The 22,742-nt window shown below is 33.4% G+C and overlaps 1 protein-coding gene across 4 annotated transcripts in view; it reads left to right on the top strand.

Annotated features, from left to right (window-relative positions):
* LOC129906512 (glycerol-3-phosphate acyltransferase 3) overlaps positions 1–22,742 on the top strand; it is a 113,909-nt gene that overhangs the window by 19,906 nt on the left and 71,261 nt on the right. For 3 of the 4 annotated variants that reach the window (XM_055982295.1, XM_055982293.1, XM_055982296.1), the window contains exon 2: positions 1,056–1,268. The exons of the other annotated variant lie outside the window; for it this stretch is intronic. In XM_055982295.1, the coding sequence (XP_055838270.1) occupies positions 1,056–1,268 (213 nt within the window). The remainder of the gene's footprint in view (positions 1–1,055; positions 1,269–22,742) is intronic. 4 annotated transcript variants of the gene reach the window in all.

Below are 22,742 nucleotides of genomic sequence, written 5' to 3'. Positions count from 1 at the left end.
ATAAGGTGAACAAATTAATATTTTAAATCAAATAAATTACAGTGTATTTGGGACATAATAAGGTAAGTTTTCACCAAATTTCGTAGAAAAATTTTTGTTTTTGAAAAAGATAAAAATAAAAAACCAAAAACTCGGTTTTTTGAATTTTTCACATAAATTTTGAGGTTATGTGAAAAAATCGTTGATACAAAAGTTGTAGATCTTTTTATTACCTACAACTTTGCCACACAACTTTTTTCTATAGGATTTGTAGTTTTGCCGGAAATCGAGATATACCATTTTTTACCATTAAAAACTCAACCCACCCACTTCCCGAACTCGGCTCGCCCGTAATTTATTTTTCCTTTAATTTTCATCATATTCGCCTCCTTTTCCAATGGGTTTCATCCTACTATGATTTTTTTGTACTTTTTAATGTTTTTGAAGGCATCGGCACTGGTCTAATATGTTATTGCTCAAATTGTAATATTTTAAAATTAGTTCATAACTAATAAAGATACCTAATAATAATTGTACTAGATTGTTCACCTGATGATGTCCATATACATGGACGAAACGTTGTGACAAAAAGAAAATATTTGTTTCATTTGACCTGAAGCCCATGCACCAAAAATTATATTTTTCATTTCACCACAACTGTAATCTCAAAAGAAAAAAAAATTATATATAGTATAATTTTTATATAGAGTATAATTTTTATATTATAAACAATGTGTATTCAATTGTTTTGACGGAAAAAAACGTACAATTGTTATCTGTTCACCACAGACATTTTTTTCATAAAAACAAAATTTCTTTTTCACCACTTATTTTTTTTTTTATCAAAAAGAACTTTATGCTAGGCTTAAACCTATCCGCATTATTTTTGACCTGAGTCCTGCTGTGCTTTATGTGTCGTAAAATAATTTGTCTTTTTTGTGTGTACTGTATCATTTTTTATTGCTAGTTGTTTCAGATAAAGCACAGCTGCAAATAGATTATGTCAATTATAAACAGTGCTTCGAAATTATTTATTCGTGTATTAAAAAAATAAAAACTTGTTTTATACATTTTAGTTTGGTCGAGCAAATATTGAATATTCCCAAAGAGATTTATATAACTGCCCTGAAAAATCCAAAGAAAGAGATGAAGAAAAAACGGCGAAAGCTATTGAAGAACACAATGGAGATATTACTAGTAATGGAAACAGTGTAATCAGTCGGGACAATGTTCTGCAACCAGTAGCAGAAAAGGAGTCATTTTCAAACATTCAACTAGAACCTAAAAACGTAAATATTGTCTTTTGTAAAGAAAATTATTTTATTTATACAAGGTACTCTAATCTTTCAAATAACTTTAAACGAGTTTAACTTGTATGTGTACATAGAGTTTTTTTCCGGAATTCCAAGATGGGTTCTAAATAGCGATAAACAATTCTCTAATTTTTATTTAAACTGCTTAGTTTGCCATTACAATCCGCGAGTCTAATAAAATATAAGTTATGACATTACCTATACAAATCAAAGGACATGTTTGACATGAAAATTTCACGAACAATCCGGCAGATAAGAACAAACCTAATTTACATATAGCTGCGAGCAAAAATATAGCAGCGCTTTGGAAAATATTTTAAATAAAGCATTACAAATTAAAAAAAGCTTTGATTTTTGAATTTCTTTTAAGTAGAACTTCTTATAGTCTAAAATCCCGCCATAGGACGACCTACCCTCATCGTTATACCAGTTGAGAATTATATTTTCTGAAAGGTAGTGTCTAAGGAAATAAATTGCACATAGGTTGCCGTCAAGGCATAGGGTTGCCAAACCTTAAAGTTTATTTTTGCGTATTTTTGAATACTGCTTATATGGCAAGTCTAAGAGTTCTAAAAAAAATAATATGTCATAGGAAATTTAATTTGAAAATTTTAATTTTCAGGATTTTTTAAAATTTGAAGTTTGAGTAGGGTAAACAAAGGTGAATTTAGAAAAGGTAAAAAATCTATTTTCTAAACAAAACGTGATAGAAATAAAATTGAAATTGGAATCGATAGATATTATAAATTTATGTAAAAAATGTAAAAAATCTAAAACTTGAGATATAGGGTGATATGCATAAAAAAAGTAAATGCTTTTACTAGAGAGTTTTCAAGTATATACTATTTTTGATATGCATAAAAATCAAGTAAATGCTGAAAATTAAGTATTTACTATCAGTCATAGTAACTACTTTTTTGGATGAACTTTTTCAGTAAATACTTTATTCCGTATGCATAAAAACTAGTAAGTACTTTTTTACTTTAGGAATTACTAGATTTTTTCAAGGTTACAAAATACCAACTTGTAAATCTCATAGCATATACTTTTTTTTATTTTAACACCGTATATGAAGCCGTGGAAATAATGAATAGCAGTATTAAGTCACATTTGAGGCAATCGGTTCTTGATATTTATTAAAATAGGGTTGTTCATTTTTTTTTCTAATGGCAGAATTTGTACGTATTAAATTCCCAAAAAGTCTATAAAAATCGAAGACCGGGTTTTGAATCAAATTATAAACAACTTTATCGTTTTGAAAGGGAAAATGTGAATTGGTTAAGTGAACACTTTATTGGTAAGTAATTTCCAGTAAAATAAAAATACTGATCAGCAAGGTTTTTGCCACAAGAGGTAATTCATTACAAACAAAGAAGAAGAGCTTCCTTCTTTAAAAACCTCGTTAAATATTTCCGATATCTGTTTGATTACCCGCGATATCTTAAGATGAAATAAATCTTTAGCTCAAAGACAGCACTGGTCAACCAAAACTTTCTTTTTTTTTGCCACAATAACTAAAATATACTTTTCTGAAGGTTTTTGGGGTACTGAGGTCGAATCCGAAACCTGAAAAATTCTATTAGCCTCCGTTCTTGAAATATTACCGTTATAAAAATGTTTTTTTTTTTTGTATAACGGTAGTATATATATTTCAAAAACGGATGCTAATAGAATTTTTCTGATTTCGGATTCAACCTCAGCACACCAAAAACCTTCAGAAAAGTATATTTTGGTTATTGTGGCAAAAATCTTGTTGATCAGTGACTTAGAGCGGAATTCATAGTCGTTACTCAAGTTAAGATTTTTTTCAACTTGAGCATTGACTTGAGAAAATATTTTTCTCAATCAAACTCACAAAGAAATTTGACTAATTTACGTAAACTCTCATCTAAAAATGTATTTTTTTAAAAATTCGGTATCGATTTGATTTTGTGTTTGACGCGATTTAACGATATAACATTAAAGGAAAAAAATGATAGCGAATAATTAAAAAAATATTTATTTTAGATGACAGTTTAATCAAATCAGTCAAATTTCATTGTGAGTTTGATTGAGATATTTTCTCAAGTCAATGCTCAATTTGAGAAAAATCTTAACTTGAGTAACAACTATGAATTTCGCCCTTAAACTTTAAATAAAGTTAAGTTTGTTTTTGACTAATTAACTTAAACTTAAGAAATCTTGGGCAATAAAAAAGATATCGGAAAGATTTAAACAGTTTTTGGAAAAAAAAATATAGAACCGTTAGAAATTTGTTTTTAATAAATTACCTCACATAAAAATATTGCATTAAAAACGGCCAAAATTACGTTTTTGGTCATTTTATAACGGTAATATTTCAAAAACGGAGGCAAATCAATTTTTTCTGACTTCAGATTCGAGTTCACTCAAAAAACCTTCAAAAATTACTTTGGTTCGTGTGGTTCTTCGTTTAGTGTCGCCCCAGTTTCAGATTTGTATTCATTAATATATATTTGTATAGCCTCCGCCTTACCTTTTTTAATAGAGGGTTGCTGTGACTTACTCATAACTACATTATGCACTTTTAAAATTCGCACAAAAGCTAAGTGCATTTGGCTTATTGACAAATCTTTCGTATTGCTACTCATCTCTGCTGCTGATTTACTTTTGACTCACAAAATAGCACGAACAGATGTTCACAAACTAAAACTTAGAAACAGTAAATTTATAATGGATTAAACCGTATAACTTCCAAAACAATTTATTTGTAAACACCAAACGAATACAAATAATCTAAAAAAAAGTATTTACTATAATTTTTGGGTGAATTCTAGTATTTACTTGGATGAATTCAGTATATACTAAAAGTATTTGCCTGCTAGCAGGTACTTTTTTTTATGCATACGAAATTAAGTATATACTATGAATTTTACCTTTTACTAGAATTTATAGTATTTACTTTCATCTTTTACTTTAAGTAAGTACTACGTTTTTATGCATATCACCCATAGTCATTTTAAAGTCATGACACTCGAATTCGGTATTTCAGAAATAATTATTCACAAAAATCAGAATGAAAGATTTTTTTAAATAATTTTTATTTGATAAGTTAGAAAAAATAAAATAACTTGACACGTATTTGTCAAATTTTTAATTTAACTTACCGTTTTCGCGAAGGGACTTTTTGAAAAAGTACTTATTTTCGTATTTCAATATATTAAGGAGAAGATCCCGTCATAGGACGACCTATCCACGTCGTTATACCAGTTGAAAGCTATATTTTCCTAAGGGTAGTGTCTAAAGAAACAGTTTGCACATGGGTTGCCTGGCGACATCCTGTCAAGGCATAGGGTTGCCACGTCTAAAGTTCATATATTGCGTTTTTACGACAACGCCACCCTGCTTATATTGTAAGTGTTAGAGGTGTAAAAAAAAATTATGTCAGAGAAAATAAAATTTAAAAATTTGAATATTCCGGATTTTTACAAATTTGACATTTTAGAAGTAGAAACTGAGGTAAATTTAGAAAAAGGTCAAAAAGCTATTTCCTTAACAAAAAGTGGTAGAAAAAAGATTGATACTGGAATCGTTAGATATTGTTAAATTATATAAGCCACACATACAAATCAAAAATGTAAAAAATCTGCTACTCGAGATATGGACATTTAAAAGTCAAAACCGTGAAATTCGATGTTTGAGAAATAATTCACAAAAAATCATCACGAAAAGTATTTGAAATAATGTTATTAGAGAGCAAAAACAAAACGGTATTAAACGGTATTTTATTAGAGAAAAGGTAGTATTTGCTCCCATGACCGTCACTTTACCACTTAGCTACGACCTTTCATGTAGTCGTAAAGTCCCTGAGATCTTTGAGGTGTGATAGATCGCCCAACCTGCTCAACAACGGTCCATTACTCCCGTTATTTTAAGAATTGGCATTAGACACATCTTCTCCTATATCCCCCCGAAGTTTCTAGAGGGGATTGTGTTCTGAGAAACTGAGCAATCTTAGTCTCTTGAAACCATTGCTTGGCTGCTCTTTTGGTGTGAATGGGAAGACCCATTTTAGCGGCATTTTTAAGTCGGTGTAATAGCAGCAGAATGTTTTGCAAACTATCATTTTCTCACATTTGCTTGTTTCTATAAACAATATTTTCTCGACTTGAAACATTTCTGAATAAGAATGCGTGAAAGACTGGAAAAATGTGAATAAAACTGTGTCTGTTAGAAAATTATCGATATAATTTCTCGATTTAACTGCCAAAATTACTCTTGTGAGATGCGAGAAAGTAAGATATTTGAAAAAAAAAAAAAATGAGAATCTTGCATTAAATGTGGGATGTTACTTCTGAAAAAATAAAAAAAAGAATATTAAAGAAAAAGAAAAGAAAAAATTTCATTTCCTAACCGTGACTTGAACTCGGTACCCTCCACTCGCTGACCGACTGCTCTACCTTCGGACTTCCGAGCCTTGGGATAATTAATGTAAAACTACAGTAGCGAGCAAAAAAAATGCAAACGAAAGAGGTTTAAAGAGTTTTCAACAAGAACTAAGTTACCAAATTTGGCATATTGAAACTGTTTTATTTTCACTAAACAGAGTCAATTTGTGGAATATTTTACTCCAAAACCATTATTTGGTCAAAAGTCTACTTAAATATGCGTTTTTAGACGAGCAAAAAAATGTAAATGTTTTTATTGTTTGCATTTTTTTTGCTCGCTACTGTACGTCTATATGACCTTAGATGGCCGAAGGTAAAAATATTTTCCCTTTTTTTGAAAATTTCCAATATTTTCCAATGGAATACAAAATTTACAGGGTTGCTTCTCACATCGAGATACAGACACAGTTTATTTATCCAAATAGAGAAACATTTGGAATTTTTGTTTCACAAATTTTCGATGCGAGAAGTTCTCGAATAAGTTCCAGAACGTAGGAACAGGTACCAGAGCTGGTTAATTATAGTTTTGAGCCAATATATTGGGCCAGGTCCATAGTAGTAGAAGCACAGATAATATAATCATACAAGATATCTTGTCTGTTCAGAAAAATATGAATCATTTTTTTCTCCTTACCAGATAAGGAGCTTTCAAAAATAAAGCTGAAAAAAGCTCTTTTTCAATTGGACATTTTTTTCTCACTCACTCTCATAGGAAAGAAGATGTTTTTTTTCAAGAAAGAAGATGATCGAGATGATTTTGTGTGTTTTTACTGAATATTTTAAAGCTTTTGGAAAAGCTCTTTTTTGGTCAATTTCAGTTTCATATATCATTTCTCTCCATATGAATAAGACATGTGTATAATTTATTATCTGTGGTAGATGTATCCCCGAAACCTTTTACTGGAACCTCCATATTAATTAGTTTTTAAATGTATCTAGGATTGAATTTCGTGTTCCGTGGTCGTCGCAAAAAAGAACTAATTTGCTTTCATCAGTCCAGAGAATATTCCAGATCATATAGAGGGTTTAATATACAGTTTTAGGTATACTTCTCGTACTATGGACTTGGACTAATATATTGGATCAAAACTATAACTAACCAGCTCTGGTTCCTCGATAGTTTCCAAGACATTAGGCGTGTTTTTTTTGCACCGCTATGTGCAGACAAATTCGATTTACCAAAAAAAAGTATCCGCAGTTGCCCATCCGCAGCTATTTTATTTTATTTTCCTGATTTTCCATTTGTACATCCATCTGCATTTGTTCAAAGTTTGATTTGTTATTTTGGTTTTCTTTTACAATAAGCTTTTGACATATTGGGGTATGTTCCCTTCAAGCAAGAAAACCGAGCTCAGAAAAGACACTCCGACCTCAAATCGCGAAAAACGAGATTGCAGTCACACACTGGTAACTTTTTGTGTATGAACACAAAGTCGAAGGAGAAATCGTGGTGAAAATACCAATACATATGCAATCGGTTCCGCGGTAATTATAATTTCCATACTAATTTGAGCCGCCGGCCGTGGGACCCGTTTCGTAGTCGAGGTCGGAGCCGATTCGGACCGAAGTCGTACTCGTTTGCTTGAAGGGTTGGTAAATTTAGTCAGTCGTCGTTCATAAAATTGAGGTTCTTATAGGTGGCCCGTTTATATGTAGGGTCGAAAGATCGAAATTGAAATTCGTACGTGAAATGTGAATTGTGGACCACTTTTGAAGTTTAATTTTGACAACCCTTCAAGCAAGAAAACGGAGTTCAGAAAAGACACTCCGACCGAGAAAAACGGGGTTGCACTCACACACTTGCAACTTTTTGTGTGTGAACACAAAGTCGAAGGAGAAATGGTGGTGAAAAAACCAATACATATAAAATCTGCTCCGCGGTGATTATAATTTCCATACTAATTTGAGCCGAATTCGGACCCGTTTCTGAGCTGAAGTCGGACTCAGCTCCGCCTGAGGCGGAGCGGATTCGGACCGAGGTTGGACTTGTTTGCTTGAAGGGAACCCTTCAAGCAAAAAAACGGAGTTCAGAAAAGACACTCCGACCGACACACTTGTAACTTTTTGTGTATGAACACAAAGTCCAAGGAGAAATCGTGGTGAAAAAACCAATACATATAAAATCGGCTCCACGGTGATTATAATTTCCATACTAATTTGAGCCGCCTTCGGACCCGTTTCTGAGCCGAAGTCGGACTCATCTCCGCCTGAGGCGGAGTGGATTCGGACCGAGGCCGGACTTGTTTGCTTGAAGGGAATAGTGGTACTCATGGAATCGCGTTAACTGTCAACATTTGTATAAATAACCTTTACTTAACTACAACGGCCACTTTTGGCAAAAAGTAGGAAATTTACAAAACTGCACAAATTTTTGTTCTTTCTAGCGCCATTTATTTGCGCCGTATTTGAGTCAGTCACTCACGAAACAAAAATTGTTTTTGACATCAGGAAATAAGTTTTCTGCATCATTGTTTTTAATTTTGTTGTCAGAACAACTTTAAAAATATTTAACTTATGTCGTTTTCTAATTATTGCTTTTGAAATTTTTGTGTAAAAATCTCAGATTTTTCCTGGAAAATAGTTGATGAAATCTAGTTCTGTAATTGTTTTCATATAAACTTAACTTTTTAAAAGAAAACAATGACAAATGTTCAGCAAATCCCTTCAAGCAAGAAAACGGAGTTCAGAAAAGACACTCCGACCGAGAAAAACGGGGTTGCACTCACACGCTTGCAACTTATTGTGTATGAACACAAAGTTGAAATAGAAGCGTGGTGAAAGAGTGAAAAGGAAAAAAAGATCGTAGGAAAGACAAGGGCAAAAAAAAACAGCGTCATTTTGTTATTCCCTTTGTGAAGTGTCTCGTGTCGTGTCTTGTATAGTTAATTCTTTTTTAAATATATTAAATAATAATATAAAAAATATGTAAAATTTACTATGCAAAATGAAATATGAAAAATGTTGTGTTTGCAAGTCGCGATTTTCAATGTGCAACCGGGAAGTGGAAGTTCGAAAAATGAAAAAAAAAAATATTTTGGCGTGAGACGACATCATTATCGAAATGAAAGAATTCTGCACAACACCAACAACCAGCAGCAACAACAAATGAATTAAAAGGCTTATTGTATTTTAAGTTTTATATTGTATTTATTCTGATTAAAATAAAAGTTTGTTTGTCAAAATAAAAAAAATCCAAAAAAAAAAAATATATATTGTTCTTTTTTTTTGGTCGCAAATGCGTCATTTCTTTTTTTTTTATTGCTTTTTCTGGTAGGTTTTCGCAGCTCCGACTCGGGTACGACTTCGGCTCCATTTTCTTGGAGTGGAGATTTTCACCACACCAATACATATGCAATCGGCTTCGCGGTGATTATAATGTCCATACTAATTTGAGCCGCCTTCGGACCCGTTTCTGAGCCGAAGTCGGACTCAGCTACGCCTGAGGCGGAGCGGATTCGGACCGAGGTCGGACTTGTTTGCTTGAAGGTATGTCAAACAGATAAGTGTGTTTGAAAGGGCGTGTCTTTGTACCTATGTGTGAATCTTCAATTCTCATTTTACCACCTCGACTTTAAGGGTATAACTACAACGAGCACTTTTTAAAAGTCAGAAAGCGAAAATTTTCAAACTCATTTTGTGACTGTTTTTGCAACCCAAAATTAAAAGCAATGATGCAGAAAACTTATTTCTTGATATCCAAAACAATTTGTGTAGTTATTTTTAATATAAATGGCGCTAGAAAGAAACAAAAATTACTTTTGTCAATTTCCCACTTTTTGCAAAAAGTGGCCGTTGTATATACAGGGCCAGTTGTACAAATATTTAATCCGTGGATTAGCCACTTTTATCTTCTGAAATCGGTAGCAATGCTGAAGTTTAGCACTAGTACAAGGTTCATATACAGTGGCGACAAAATAAATAGCACATGTACCTACACTAAAATTTCTAAAATGAAATTTTGTCTCACTTTTTTAACTCAAAAGAGCTGTTTTATTAATGAGGAAGTAAGAACACAGATAAATTTGATTTTTTAAAAAAGAAATTAAGTAGGTACATTGAATTCTTTAACAAAAATAACAACAAAATCATTAATGGGTTCAAGTTTTTTAGGACAAAATAAATAGCACACTTCCTAAAAACAAAAACAAATTACCTAACAAAAAATTTAACACAATTATGTAAAAGAAAATAACCCGTATTTGGTTGGGTAACCCTTAGTACTAATCACAGCATGAAACCGGCGGTTAATAGACGTAACAAGACTCCGAAATCGTTCAACAGGTACTGAGTACCAAGCTCGTCGAAATTCCTGCCAAAGTTAGTCCAAATTTGAGGTATCAGATCTATTAATCGCTTTTCCCACGTCACTCTACAAGTCCTCAATAGGATTCAGATCTGGGGACTGGCTTGGCAATTCCATAACACCGATTTTTCGGACGGATACCCATTGTTTCACAGACTTAGTCTTATGTTTTGGATCGTTATCCTGTAGAAATTTCCACTTTAAAGGCATTTCCTTCTCAGTAAAAGGTAGAATATTGTCACTTATGATTTCCTTGCATTTAAGGTGGTCCATAATACCCTCTACCCGATGAAGTGGCCCCACACCATGCCAAGAAAAACATCCCCAAACAAGAATACTAGCCCCACCATCTTTAACAGCCTATATGTTATACTGCGGGTCACAATTCAATTGCCCCACGCGGATAATTTCCGTATGGGGCATTTGAAAATGTCTCTTATGCCCCATATGGGGCATATCCAAAAGCTCCATATGGAATTTCCCCGCGTGGGGCAATTGAAATGTGACCCGCAGTATAACATATAGGCTGTTAACGATGGTGGGGTTAGTATTCTTGTTTGGGGATGTTTTTCTTGGCATGGTGTGGGGCCACTTAACCATCGCCAGCATGCTTACAGGGCAGAAAAATCTACGGAAACTGCCCTTTTCGAGCTTACAAATTACATACAAAGAGCTTTGGATGCAAAAGAAACAGCCCTTAGTGCTTTTCTAGACATAGAGGGAGCATTTGATAACACCTCACATGTCGCTGTAAACAAAGCTCTTGAAAGGAAAAAAGTTCCTATCAATGTAGTGAGATGGATCAATGAAATGCTGAGCACAAGAACAGCTGAGGTAAGGGCAGGTCTTAATGTACAAACTATCATCACAACAAGAGGCTGTCCTCAGGGGGGGTCCTTTCACCCTTGCTTTGGAGTATTGTTGTTGATGAACTACTAGAAAATCTTACTTCCCTAGGTATACGATGTCTCGGTTTTGCCGATGATATAGTAATAATAGCCAGTGGGAAGTTTGAAGAAACTGCGATATTATTCAAGGAGGATTGAAAAACATTCGGAAATGGTGTCTATCGGCAGGACTTAACATCAATCCTACTAAGACAACAATTATACCATTTACCAAAAAAAGACTTCTTCCCCGTATGAAACTGTAATATATTTGTCAAAGCTAGGCTTAACCAAAGAAAGTAAAACACGTGTGGTTTCAATAAGTGATTACAAAAGAATGGTTTATTTCATTTAATACAAGATGGATAAAGAAGAGGAAGTAAAATAGAAAGAAGAAGAAGAACGTTTTAGTTATGCCAGATATTCATTATTTTGGCAGTACCCAACACGCCCCCTCTCAAAAAGATTAACAATAATGTGAAATTCAAGTTTTATATATACATAGATACATTTCTTTTAAATTAAAAAATAAAGCTACATTATATCAAAAATTCAAGTTTATACAATATTCTAACATAATTATTCAGAATAATTTATTTTAGTAAGACGTGGCCTCAACGCTCTGTCAGTGCCACTTTGAAGTGCCTGATCGGACAAAACAGAGACATCTCCGGAACTGCCTTCTGCACTAGTTACAATATCAGATTGAATGTCTGATGACCTCGCTTGCACATTGATTTCAGTTTGTTGATCTTGATTATTGTTTTGACTGACGTTTTGATTTCTAATTTGATCTAAGTGCCGCTCAATCTCTCTGTTATTATGAGTAATGATGCACGAATATGTCCGAGGTCCAAGTTGTTTTCTTACTGTTGCTTGAGTCCAACTTAGTTTATTGATGTTTCTGTAGTCTCTAATCATAACTTTTCGTCCTTTGGAAAATTCAGCATTGCGATTGCCTTTATAATTCGCAACACTTTTATGTTGACTATCTAATATCTTTTCTCTTGTGATTGGAGGTTTTAAAGAACTAAAACGTGTTTTCAGAACGCGCCCAAAGAAAACCTTGGCTGGTGATTCACCAGTCGAACAATGTTTAGTGTTGCGATAATCAACCATAAATCTATTTAAAATTGTGTCTATACAGACGTTTTTATGATCCTTCAGATTTGCAAGGATAGATTTTTTTTAAATTTTAACAAAATTTTCGGCTTGGCCATTTGTTGCCGGATGTCCAGGTGCCGTAAAAATGTGTTTAACACCATTATTTTTTGTAAATGTAGAAAATTCATTTGACGTAAATTGTCGACCGTTGTCTGTTACGAGAACGTCAACTAGTCCGTCACGACAAAATAATTCCCTGAGTTTACTAATAGTAAATGAAGAAGTAATCTCCTTCGTCTTGAATACTTCAACCCATTTGGAAAATGAGTCAATGACAATAAAAAAATAAAAGTTCCCAATAGGACCTGCAAAATCTGCATGAACTCGACTCCATACCGAGTAAGAAGGGTTCCATGGGATTAACGAACTTTTTTCTGGACTAGGTTGTAATTCTTGACAAGGAATACAATTTTGAATTAAATTTTCAATATCTGCATCCATTCCTGGCCACCAAACGTAAGAACGAGCCAGCATTTTGGTCTTAACAATACCCAAATGTGAGGCATGTAGTTCAGAAAGTATGTGTGTTCGCAGCTTTGTAGGTACAATGGTGCGATAAACCCATAACACGCAATCGTATTCTACCGAAAATTCATCTGATTTTTTGAATGGCTTCACTGAGCTTTTACAGCACTGAGTCACGTCTTGTTTCCCGAGCTATGTCCTTGAAACTCAAATTTAAATAATTTTCTGATTCAATATAGTTCACGTAGTTAATCTCATTATAATCATTCACAGAAAAGATTTGTGGGATTCGTGAAAGGCCATCGGCATCATTTAATGTACCATTTTTTATATACTCAACAGTATACTCAAAACCTGAAAGTATGAGAGCCCATCTCTGCATGCGTGCAGAGGCCATGAGAGGCAAACCCTTATGCTCCCCAAAAATACTTAAAAGCGGTTTATGGTCGGTTCGCAAAACGAACTTATTTCCCAACAGGTATTGTTTCAGTTTTGAAACACAAAAAATAATAGCGAGGGCTTCTTTCTCGAGAGTACTATAGTTACTCTCACTTTTTGTCAATGCCCTTGATACATAGGCAATTGGCCTCGAACCTTCGTTCAATTTGTGAGAAAGAACCCCAGCTACAGCATTGCTGCTGGCATCTGTGGTTAGAATAATAGGCATATCAGGGTTGAAATGCACTAAGACCTGATCTGACGTAATTTCCGATTTTATCAATTCATATGATTTTTGGCATTCTTCTGACCAGATAAATTTAATGTTTTTGCGTAAAAGCTCATATAAAGGAAACATTTTACTAGAGAAGTTGTTAATTAACTTTGAATAGTAGTTCACCATACCAATAAAAGCCCTGAGCTCAGAAACATCTTTCGGGATAGGTGCTAATGAGACACTTGAAATCCGATCGTTGTTTTTACTCAACCCATGCTTATCGATAGTAAATCCTAAGTAGCAAATTTTAGATTTGAAAAATTCACATTTCCCAACATTTAACCTAAGTCCAGCTGATTTAAGCTTTGTTAAAACCGACTTCAATGTTGTAATGTGCTGTCCAATATTTGGACCCGTGATTGTAATATCATCTTGATATACCACAACAAATGGAATTCCTCGTAATAACGTTTCCATTGACTTTTGAAAAATTGCGGCTGCGGTTTTAACACCAAACGGTAATCGCTTAACTTTTAATAAACCGATATGTGTACTCCAGGTACAAAGAAGCTGCGATTTTTCATCTAATAAAAGTTGGTTGTAAGCATTCGACAAATCAAGTTTTGTGAATAATTCACCGCCGTTCAGCACAAATTCGAAGATCGCCATTTGGTTTCAAAATTGGAACCAAAGGAGTTGCCCATTCAGAGTTGTTAATGTGCTCAAGCACACCACTCTGACTAAACCTCGCAATTGCTTTTCAACTCTCTCTTTCCATGCTAGTGGCAAAGGCCGGGGTTTAAAAAAAAAACAGGCTTTGAATTATCGCATAAATGTAATGATATTTTACTAATGTTAAAAGTGCCTAGCTCTTCTTTGAAAACTTCCGAAAACTCGTTTTTTATCTGCTCAACAACAATTGAGTATTTATCATTAGTTTCTACCGAGTTAACTTGCATCAATTCAAAATTAAATGCTCTCAAAAATGCACGACCAAGCAAAGGAGGACTGTTATTTTTAGAGACCACAACAACAATATTCTTCTTGATACCTTTATACGATATGCATGCATCGTACTCACCTAAGATTAAAATTCTTTTAAAGATGATTTATTGACCAATTTAGAGTTTATAATCGAAAGAAGTGGAAAAGATTAAAATCTTGTATTCCTTTGGCTTTTTTGGTCGCAGTGGTTGTAGTAATGAAACAATTAAGGGGTTATATCTAGTTGTAAGTGCAAAAAAAACCTTCTTTTTTGTGGATTTTTTGTAAAGAGGCATTTAATTATATAAACCTAAGGAATACATATCCCTATAGCAAATTTAATGTATAAAAAGAATTCGCTGTGTATTTAAAAAAATATTGGGTTCCGTTATTTTTGTAGTAGATCTCCTAGACGACCTCCAAAAACAATGTGTCTAGCGGTGAGCACGATTACTCCGGAACGGCTGGACCGATCGGCTTGAAATTTTTACTGAATTTTCTTTGATACTTTTGTCAGGTAATGAACGAAGGAAAAAGGTTTTTGACAATAATTGGATTTTTTATGCCATTTTAAAGTGTAAATTTTCGTGAAAAAAAAACGATTTTTGTCTTTGAGAAGACGCCATTTTGTCAAAAATCAAAATTTTGACTATTCCTTCGTTCATTACCTGCATTTGTCTATCCTGGAAATGAATATTTTGGATTTTTCAATTTTGGGTGATTTGTATCAGAGATATCTTGCTCACCGCCAGACAGCTTTTTTTGGAGGTCGTCTAGGAGATCTACTACAAAAATAACGGAACCCAATATTTTTCTAAATACACAGCGAATTATTTTTATACATTAAATTTGCTATATATACATGTATTCTTTATGTTTGTATAATGAAATGCCTCTTCACAAAAAATCCGCAAAAAAGAACGTTTTTTCGCACTTACAACTAGATATAACCCCTTAAGTAACCATTAGCTTTTCCCGACGTTTCGACAGGGGTTGCTGTCTTCTTCAGGGGAACTTTATTTTATCAAAATAAAAACAAATAATTTATTAACAACTGTGCAACAAATTTAAACAATATTGTAAACTTACGTTACATAAAAATATAACAAAAATTGTAATCTACATTAAAAAGCAAAGATTAAAAAAAATAAAAATGAGCAAAATACACTTCAAAGAGAAGTTTAGTCTTTAATTATTACAAAAAAAAAAAAAAAAAAAAAACAAATATTTTTGACATTTACTATGAGACAAGAGAACAATATACGGATGATATGTTTTGTGTGTCGAGCTTTCGGTTCATGTTGTTTTTGTTATTAATGATGTGCAGTGTTTCCAGTGTATATCGTTTAGACGTATGTCGTTCAGTCTGGAGAACTTTAACATCTTCGAAGTCCGGAGTGTGGCCATACTCAATTGCATGGCTGGCTAATGCAGTTTTTCCAGGGTTGTTGGATTTGATGTCCGACTTGTGGTTGGACATGCGTTGGCGGAGAAATTGTTTTGTTGTGCCAATGTAGCACAAATTGCATGGTTCATTCGGTTTTCCTTTGCAGTTAATCTTGTAGATCACATCTGTAGCTTTGTCTTTCTCTGGTTTGTTTTTGAGTTTTGTGAAGAGATGGCTGAGCGTCATGTTGGGCTTATAAGCCATGAGAACATTTTTGGTTTTGTTGACGATAGATTTTTTGAAATTTACCGTTAAGCCAGGTACAAAAATAACGCTGCTATAGTAGCCAGTTGGACGATCATCTTTTTTGGTTTGGAGAATTTTGTTCTTATGTTTGAAGAGAAGACTGCGTATTAAGGTAGAAGGAAACCCATTGTCTCTCAACATTTTAATTATTTTTTCTTCGTTTGTTCTGTGGAAACAAGTGTCACTTATCGTGAAAATCTTACTTATTAAGTTGGAAGCTGTATTTAGAATTATGTGTTTCGGATGGTTGGAACGAAAATTAATTAATCTTCCTGATGCCGTATCTTTTTGGTGCCAATTGAACATAAGAAAATCGTTTTGCCGTCGAATTTTTACATCAAGAAACGCTATTTCAAAATTGTTCTCCATTTCGATGTTGAATTGTATTTTAGGATGAAAACCGTTGAGGGATCTAAGAACGTCTTCAATTTTATCTTTATTTATTACAGCAGCAAAGTATGTAGACGACATATTTGCTGTAATAAATAAAGATAAAATTGAAGACGTTCTTAGATCCCTCAACGGTTTTCATCCTAAAATACAATTCACCATCGAAATGGAGAAAAATTTTGAAATAGCGTTTCTTGATGTAAAAATTCGACGGCAAAACGATTTTCTTATGTTCAATTGGCACCAAAAAGACACGGCATCAGGAAGATTAATCAATTTTCGTTCCAACCATCCGAAACACATAATTCTAAATACAGTGTCCAACTTAATAAGTAAGATTTTCACGATAAGTGACACTTGTTTCCACAGAACAAACGAAGAAAAAATAATTAAAATGTTGAGAGACAATGGGTTTCCTTCTACCTTAATACGCAGTCTTCTCTTCAAACATAAGAACAAAATTCCCCAAACCAAAAAAGATGATCGTCCAACTGGCTACTATAACAGCGTTATTTTTGTACCTAGCTTAACGGTAAATTTCAAAAAATCTATCGTCAACAAAACCAAAAATGTTCTCATGGCTTATAAGCCCAACATGACGCTCAGCCATCTCTTCACAAAACTCAAAAACAAACCAGAGAAAGACAAAGCTACAGATGTGATCTACAAGATTAACTGCAAAGGAAAACCGAATGAACCATGCAATTTGTGCTACATTGGCACAACAAAACAATTTCTCCGCCAACGCATGTCCAACCACAAGTCGGACATCAAATCCAACAACCCTGGAAAAACTGCATTAGCCAGCCATGCAATTGAGTATGGCCACACTCCGGACTTCGAAGATGTTAAAGTTCTCCAGACTGAACGACATACAGCTGTGTTCAAAATAATAGTAGTGCTTGCAACAAAATAACATTTTTTATATTTACGGTGCTTCTACGGTTAAAAATTTAATTTCTTTGATGTCAAAGTTTGTAACGGTCAATTACTAATAAATGTATCGTAGTTTTAAAATGAAAAAGAAGGTGCTAAATAATTTTTCATTGACCTTTGGTTGTTCTTTCTAATTTGGCCTGTTCAAAATAATAGTAGTTAAAGTTGTTTTTGAAGAATTTAAAAGCGGTTTATAACTTAGAATATTTATTTTTGCTTTAAAAGTAAGTACTCATATAATTTGAACAATTTTTCAACAAAAAACGATTTGTTTCGGTTTTAATCTATTTAAAGTTCGAAGAGCAAAACACTGCAGTTCGGATAACGGAAACTTATACGAAAGCTGCTTGAAGAAGGGAAAACCTACTTGGAAATTCAAGGTTATATTAGGATGGTCCCCTGCAATGGTAGCCAATGCAATAAACTCAACAAAAGACCCGAAACGGGCGGTAGAAAGAGAAAAAAGACCTTCGTAGATGACAGGCGTATTCTCCAGATGAGCAAAGTTGGGCCTTCTGCATCGCCGTTTCAAATCCAGAAGGCCTTAAGCCTGGATTGCAGTGCAGTGAACATTCGGAGGTGACTGTTAGAGACTAATTTGTACGCTTGAAGTCCACGAAAAGTTCCGCTGTTAACGAAGAAATATGTTAAAATACTAAATTTTTGACCCTCCATGTTTAACTGTTTTCGTCGTATACTTTGGAACATATTCCGTATTGGGTGGACGTCGGACGTATTGTGGAGATCCAGTACCACCAAAGAGGACAAATTTGCTCTCATCAGTAAACAATATGTTACGCCATTACTTCGTTGGCCAGTTTATGTGGTCTTTTACAAACTGGATACGCTTTTTAATATGTTCCGCGGAACTTTTCGTGGACTTCAAGCGTACAAATTAGTCTCTAACAGTCACCTCCGAATGTTCACTGCACTGCAATCCAGGCTTAAGGCCTTCTGGATTTGAAACGGCGATGCAGAAGGCCCAACTTTGCTCATCTGGAGAATACGCCTGTCATCTACGAAGGTCTTTTTTCTCTTTCTACCGCCCGTTTCGGGTCTTTTGTTGAGTTTATTGCATTGGCTACCATTGTAGGGGACCATCCTAATATAACCTTGAATTTCCAAGTAGGTTTTCCCTTCTTCAAGCAGCTTTCGTATAAGTTTCCGTTATCCGAACTGCAGTGTTTTGCTCTTCGAACTTTAAATAGATTAAAACCGAAACAAATCGTTTTTTGTTGAAAAATTGTTCAAATTTTTTTTTTTTTTTTTTTTTTTTTTTTTTTTTTGTAATAATTAAAGACTAAACTTCTCTTTGAAGTGTATTTTGCTCATTTTTATTTTTTTTAATCTTTGCTTTTTAATATAGATTACAATTTTTGTTATATTTTTATGTAACGTAAGTTTACAATATTGTTTAAATTTGTTGCACAGTTGTTAATAAATTATTTGTTTTTATTTTGATAAAATAAAGTTCCCCTGAAGAAGACAGCAACCCCTGTCGAAACGTCGGGAAAAGCTAATGGTTACTTAATTGTTTCATTACTACAACCACTGCGACCAAAAAAGCCAAAGGAATACAAGATTTTAATCTTTTCCACTTCTTTCGATTATTAAAATTCTTTCCCCGCTGTAATTAACATATGGGACGTGGCACGGCCTTAGCTGCATTTTACTATCGATCTGTTCATAAAACGAAACTGGAACCAACGTGCAAGGGAGCACCGGTATCACAAGCGACCTCCATGCTCACACCATCAATAACCACTGACAGAGAGTAGAGGCCACAATTTGAATTTGGAGATATACTAAAAATAGAAGAATTAAATAAATCATTGAATTCGCAAGTTGAATTATTATCTGAATTTGATACGTAATTTACTGTTTTATTTTTCTTAACACTACTGATGCTAGATGCCCAATCTTTTCACAATTGTGACACTTGCTCTCTTTAAATTTACAGTACTGAGATCTGTGGTTACGCCAACCACAATGAGAGCAAACTTTCTGCTGCTTGTTGTGTTTGTTTCCAGAGTTAGTGCTACCGCCGCCGCACGGTTGTCCAAAATGACTTATCTCGTTGCAAAAATCATAACTTTTGAACGGATTGAGTTAGCGGTACAATTTTTTTTTTTATTTGAAGGACATTTCTAGGGCTGTTATACCAATGAATTTCAATAAAATTATTTCACAGGGTGTTTCGGAATCATCGGCCAAAAACAGATTTTCTTTAAAAAAAAAGTTTAAATTAAAATTGGTATGCCATTTTGTAGAAATCACTAATCCACATTTAAAAACAAAATTTCAAAAAAATACAATGTCCCGTTTTCGAAAATTTTATTTTTCAAAAAAAAATTTCAAAATTTTTTTAAAAATCCAAAATTTATTTTTTTTTTAATTTTATTTTTGGCTTATATTTGAGTTATATAAGTGCTTCTTCACAAAAAGTTTCGTTGAAATCGAATAAGCCGTTTCGGAGAATATCGGATTTGAAAAAAAACGGTTTTATGGCAGGTACCGTAAAAAATCCATTCGGTTCCATGCATTAAGCCGAATAGGGTATGTGTACCAATCAATTGTTGATCCAAAATAAAAATATTTAGCTGCGCATGCTTGCGCACTGCCGAGATTTTGTACTTTGAAAAAAAAAATGAAGGCAGAAGGAACAGATTTTCTTTAAAAAAAATGTTTAAATTAAAATTGGTATGCCATTTTGTAGAAATCACTAATCCACATCTAAAAAAAGTTCAGATTACACTTTTCCATGATATTACGATTATAGAGTTCAAAAGTTATAATTTTTGCAACGAGATAAGTCATTTTGGACAACAGTGCGCCGCCGCACGGTTGTCCAAAATGACTTATCTCGTTGCAAAAATCATAACTTTTGAACGGATTGAGTTAGCGGTACAATTTTTTTTTTTATTTGAAGGACATTTCTAGGGCTGTTATACCAATGAATTTCAATAAAATTATTTCACAGGGTGTTTCGGAATCATCGGCCAAAAACAGATTTTCTTTAAAAAAAAAGTTTAAATTAAAATTGGTATGCCATTTTGTAGAAATCACTAATCCACATTTAAAAACAAAATTTCAAAAAAATACAATGTCCCGTTTTCGAAAATTTTATTTTTCAAAAAAAAATTTCAAAATTTTTTTAAAAATCCAAAATTTATTTTTTTTTTAATTTTATTTTTGGCTTATATTTGAGTTATATAAGTGCTTCTTCACAAAAAGTTTCGTTGAAATCGAATAAGCCGTTTCGGAGAATATCGGATTTGAAAAAAAACGGTTTTATGGCAGGTACCGTAAAAAATCCATTCGGTTCCATGCATTAAGCCGAATAGGGTATGTGTACCAATCAATTGTTGATCCAAAATAAAAATATTTAGCTGCGCATGCTTGCGCACTGCCGAGATTTTGTACTTTGAAAAAAAATGAAGGCAGAAGGAACAGATTTTCTTTAAAAAAAATGTTTAAATTAAAATTGGTATGCCATTTTGTAGAAATCACTAATCCGCATCTAAAAACAAAATTTCAAAAAAATACAATGTCGCGTTTTCGAAAATTTTATTTTTCAAAAAAAAATTTCAAAATTTTTTTAAAAATCCAAAAATTATTTTTTTTGAAATTTTATTTTTGGCCTATATTTGAGTTATATAAGTGCTTCTTCAAAAAAAGTTTCGTTGAAATCGAATAAGCCGTTTCGGAGAATATCGGATTTAAAAAAAACCGTTCTATGACAGGTACCGTTAATAATGATTTTCCAAAAAAATTTTTTTCATTTGAAGATAGACCTTGTTTTCAAACTTACATTTGAATTTTTTAAACAAAATCGTTGGAGCCGTTTTTGAGCAATTACAGCTTTACTGAAATTGGTGTATGACAAGTACCGTTATTTTTGGCCCAAAAAAATTAATTCCAAAAACCCCTCTGGAGGGTCTCCAAAAAATGCTACATACCAAATTTGAAGTCAATCGGTCCATCCGTTTAGGCTGTAGATCCTTATACAGACAGACAGACAGACGGACTTCCGGGACCAACTTTTTTGGCATTCTCTATAATCGTAATATCATGGAAAAGTGTAATCTGAACTTTTTTTAGATGTGAATTAGTGATTTCTACAAAATGGCATACCAATTTTAATTTAAATATTTTTTTTTTTAAGAAAATCGGTTTTCGGCCGATGATTCCTAAACACCCTGTAAAACAATTTTCTTGAAATTCATTGGTGTAACAGCCCTGGAAATTTCCTTCAAATTAAAAAAAAAAACTGTACCGCTACCTCAATCCGTTCAAAAGTTATGATTTTTGCAACGAGATAAGTCATTTTGGACAACAGTGCGCCGCCTGCACTGCCACTGCTACCCACGCCATCGAAACTACCGCCTTTACCCGCTGCTGCTGCTTTACCATTGCTCTTTTTAGATTTAAGATTTTTTATGTAATTAACTTCTTCTTCGTTGACGACTTTTTCGCAGATTTTTGTTTTAATAATCATTGCTTTTTTTAATGCGTCTGGAAGAGTTAACTTTTCATCTTCTTCACATAACCTCTCGAAGATTTTACTTGGCAAGCTCATGATAAATTGGTTCAAAACGAAGGAATCTAGATCTGTACCAAATTTGCAATTTAATGCCAGTTGTTTTACTCGAGCGTACCAATCTGCAATTGTTTCTCCATCGGTTTTGGCAGAAGAATGAAACTTTTTTCGTTCTCGGAATACGATCGTAGGTGGAGTATAATGAGAAGTAAGGGTTTCACACAAATGTTTATACGTTTTTGTGACAGGTGCTTCTGGACTGCATAGACTGTGTAAAACACTGTACGGGACTGCGCCTATCGATTTCAATAAGACTGCCTTTCTTTGATTGTCCTCAGTGCAGTTTATTTCGCAAAAATGAATGTCCAATTTTTCTTTCCATATTGAAAAACTTTCTTTACTGGGTGAAAATTCTGAATCTGCTGTAGTTTGGAATACAGTGACTGGTACTGGTGGCGTCATTGTTCAATGAAGTTATATTTTTTTTTGTGCGTAAACGAAATTCGTTTGTACTTTTTTTTTTTTTTTTTCGTTAAAAAATATTTAACCGAACTTCTTGTCTCGTAATACGAAATAAAGATTATTTTAAACAAAATAATTTTTAATAAAGATCACTCGTCTCCAATTATTTGTAATATATTTGTCAAAGCTAGGCTTAACCAAAGGAAGTAAAACACGTGTGGTTTCAATAAGTGATTACAAAAGAATGGTTTATTTCATTTAATACAAGATGGATAAAGAAGTGGAAGTAAAATAGAAAGGAGAAGAAGAACGTTTTAGTTATGCCAGATATTCATTATTTTGGCAGTACCCAACAGAAACCTATACGGTTAGCTGGAGAAGTAATAGAAACACAGAAGGAGGTTAAGTATCTAGGTATCACACTAGACAGTAAACTCCTCTGGAACAAACACGTAGAAATAACCACTGGTAAAGCTACGAAAGCCTTAATGATTTGCAAAAGATTAGCAAGCAATTCATGGGGCTGCAAACCATACATCCTAAGATGGATGTACACTAGAGTGAC

This window comes from Episyrphus balteatus, chromosome 1, assembly GCF_945859705.1.
Source record: "Episyrphus balteatus chromosome 1, idEpiBalt1.1, whole genome shotgun sequence".
In the NCBI taxonomy this organism is placed as follows: Eukaryota; Metazoa; Arthropoda; class Insecta; order Diptera; family Syrphidae; genus Episyrphus; species Episyrphus balteatus.
The sequence above is the reverse complement of the archived record's forward strand: the minus strand, read 5'-3'. Positions and strand labels throughout refer to the sequence as shown.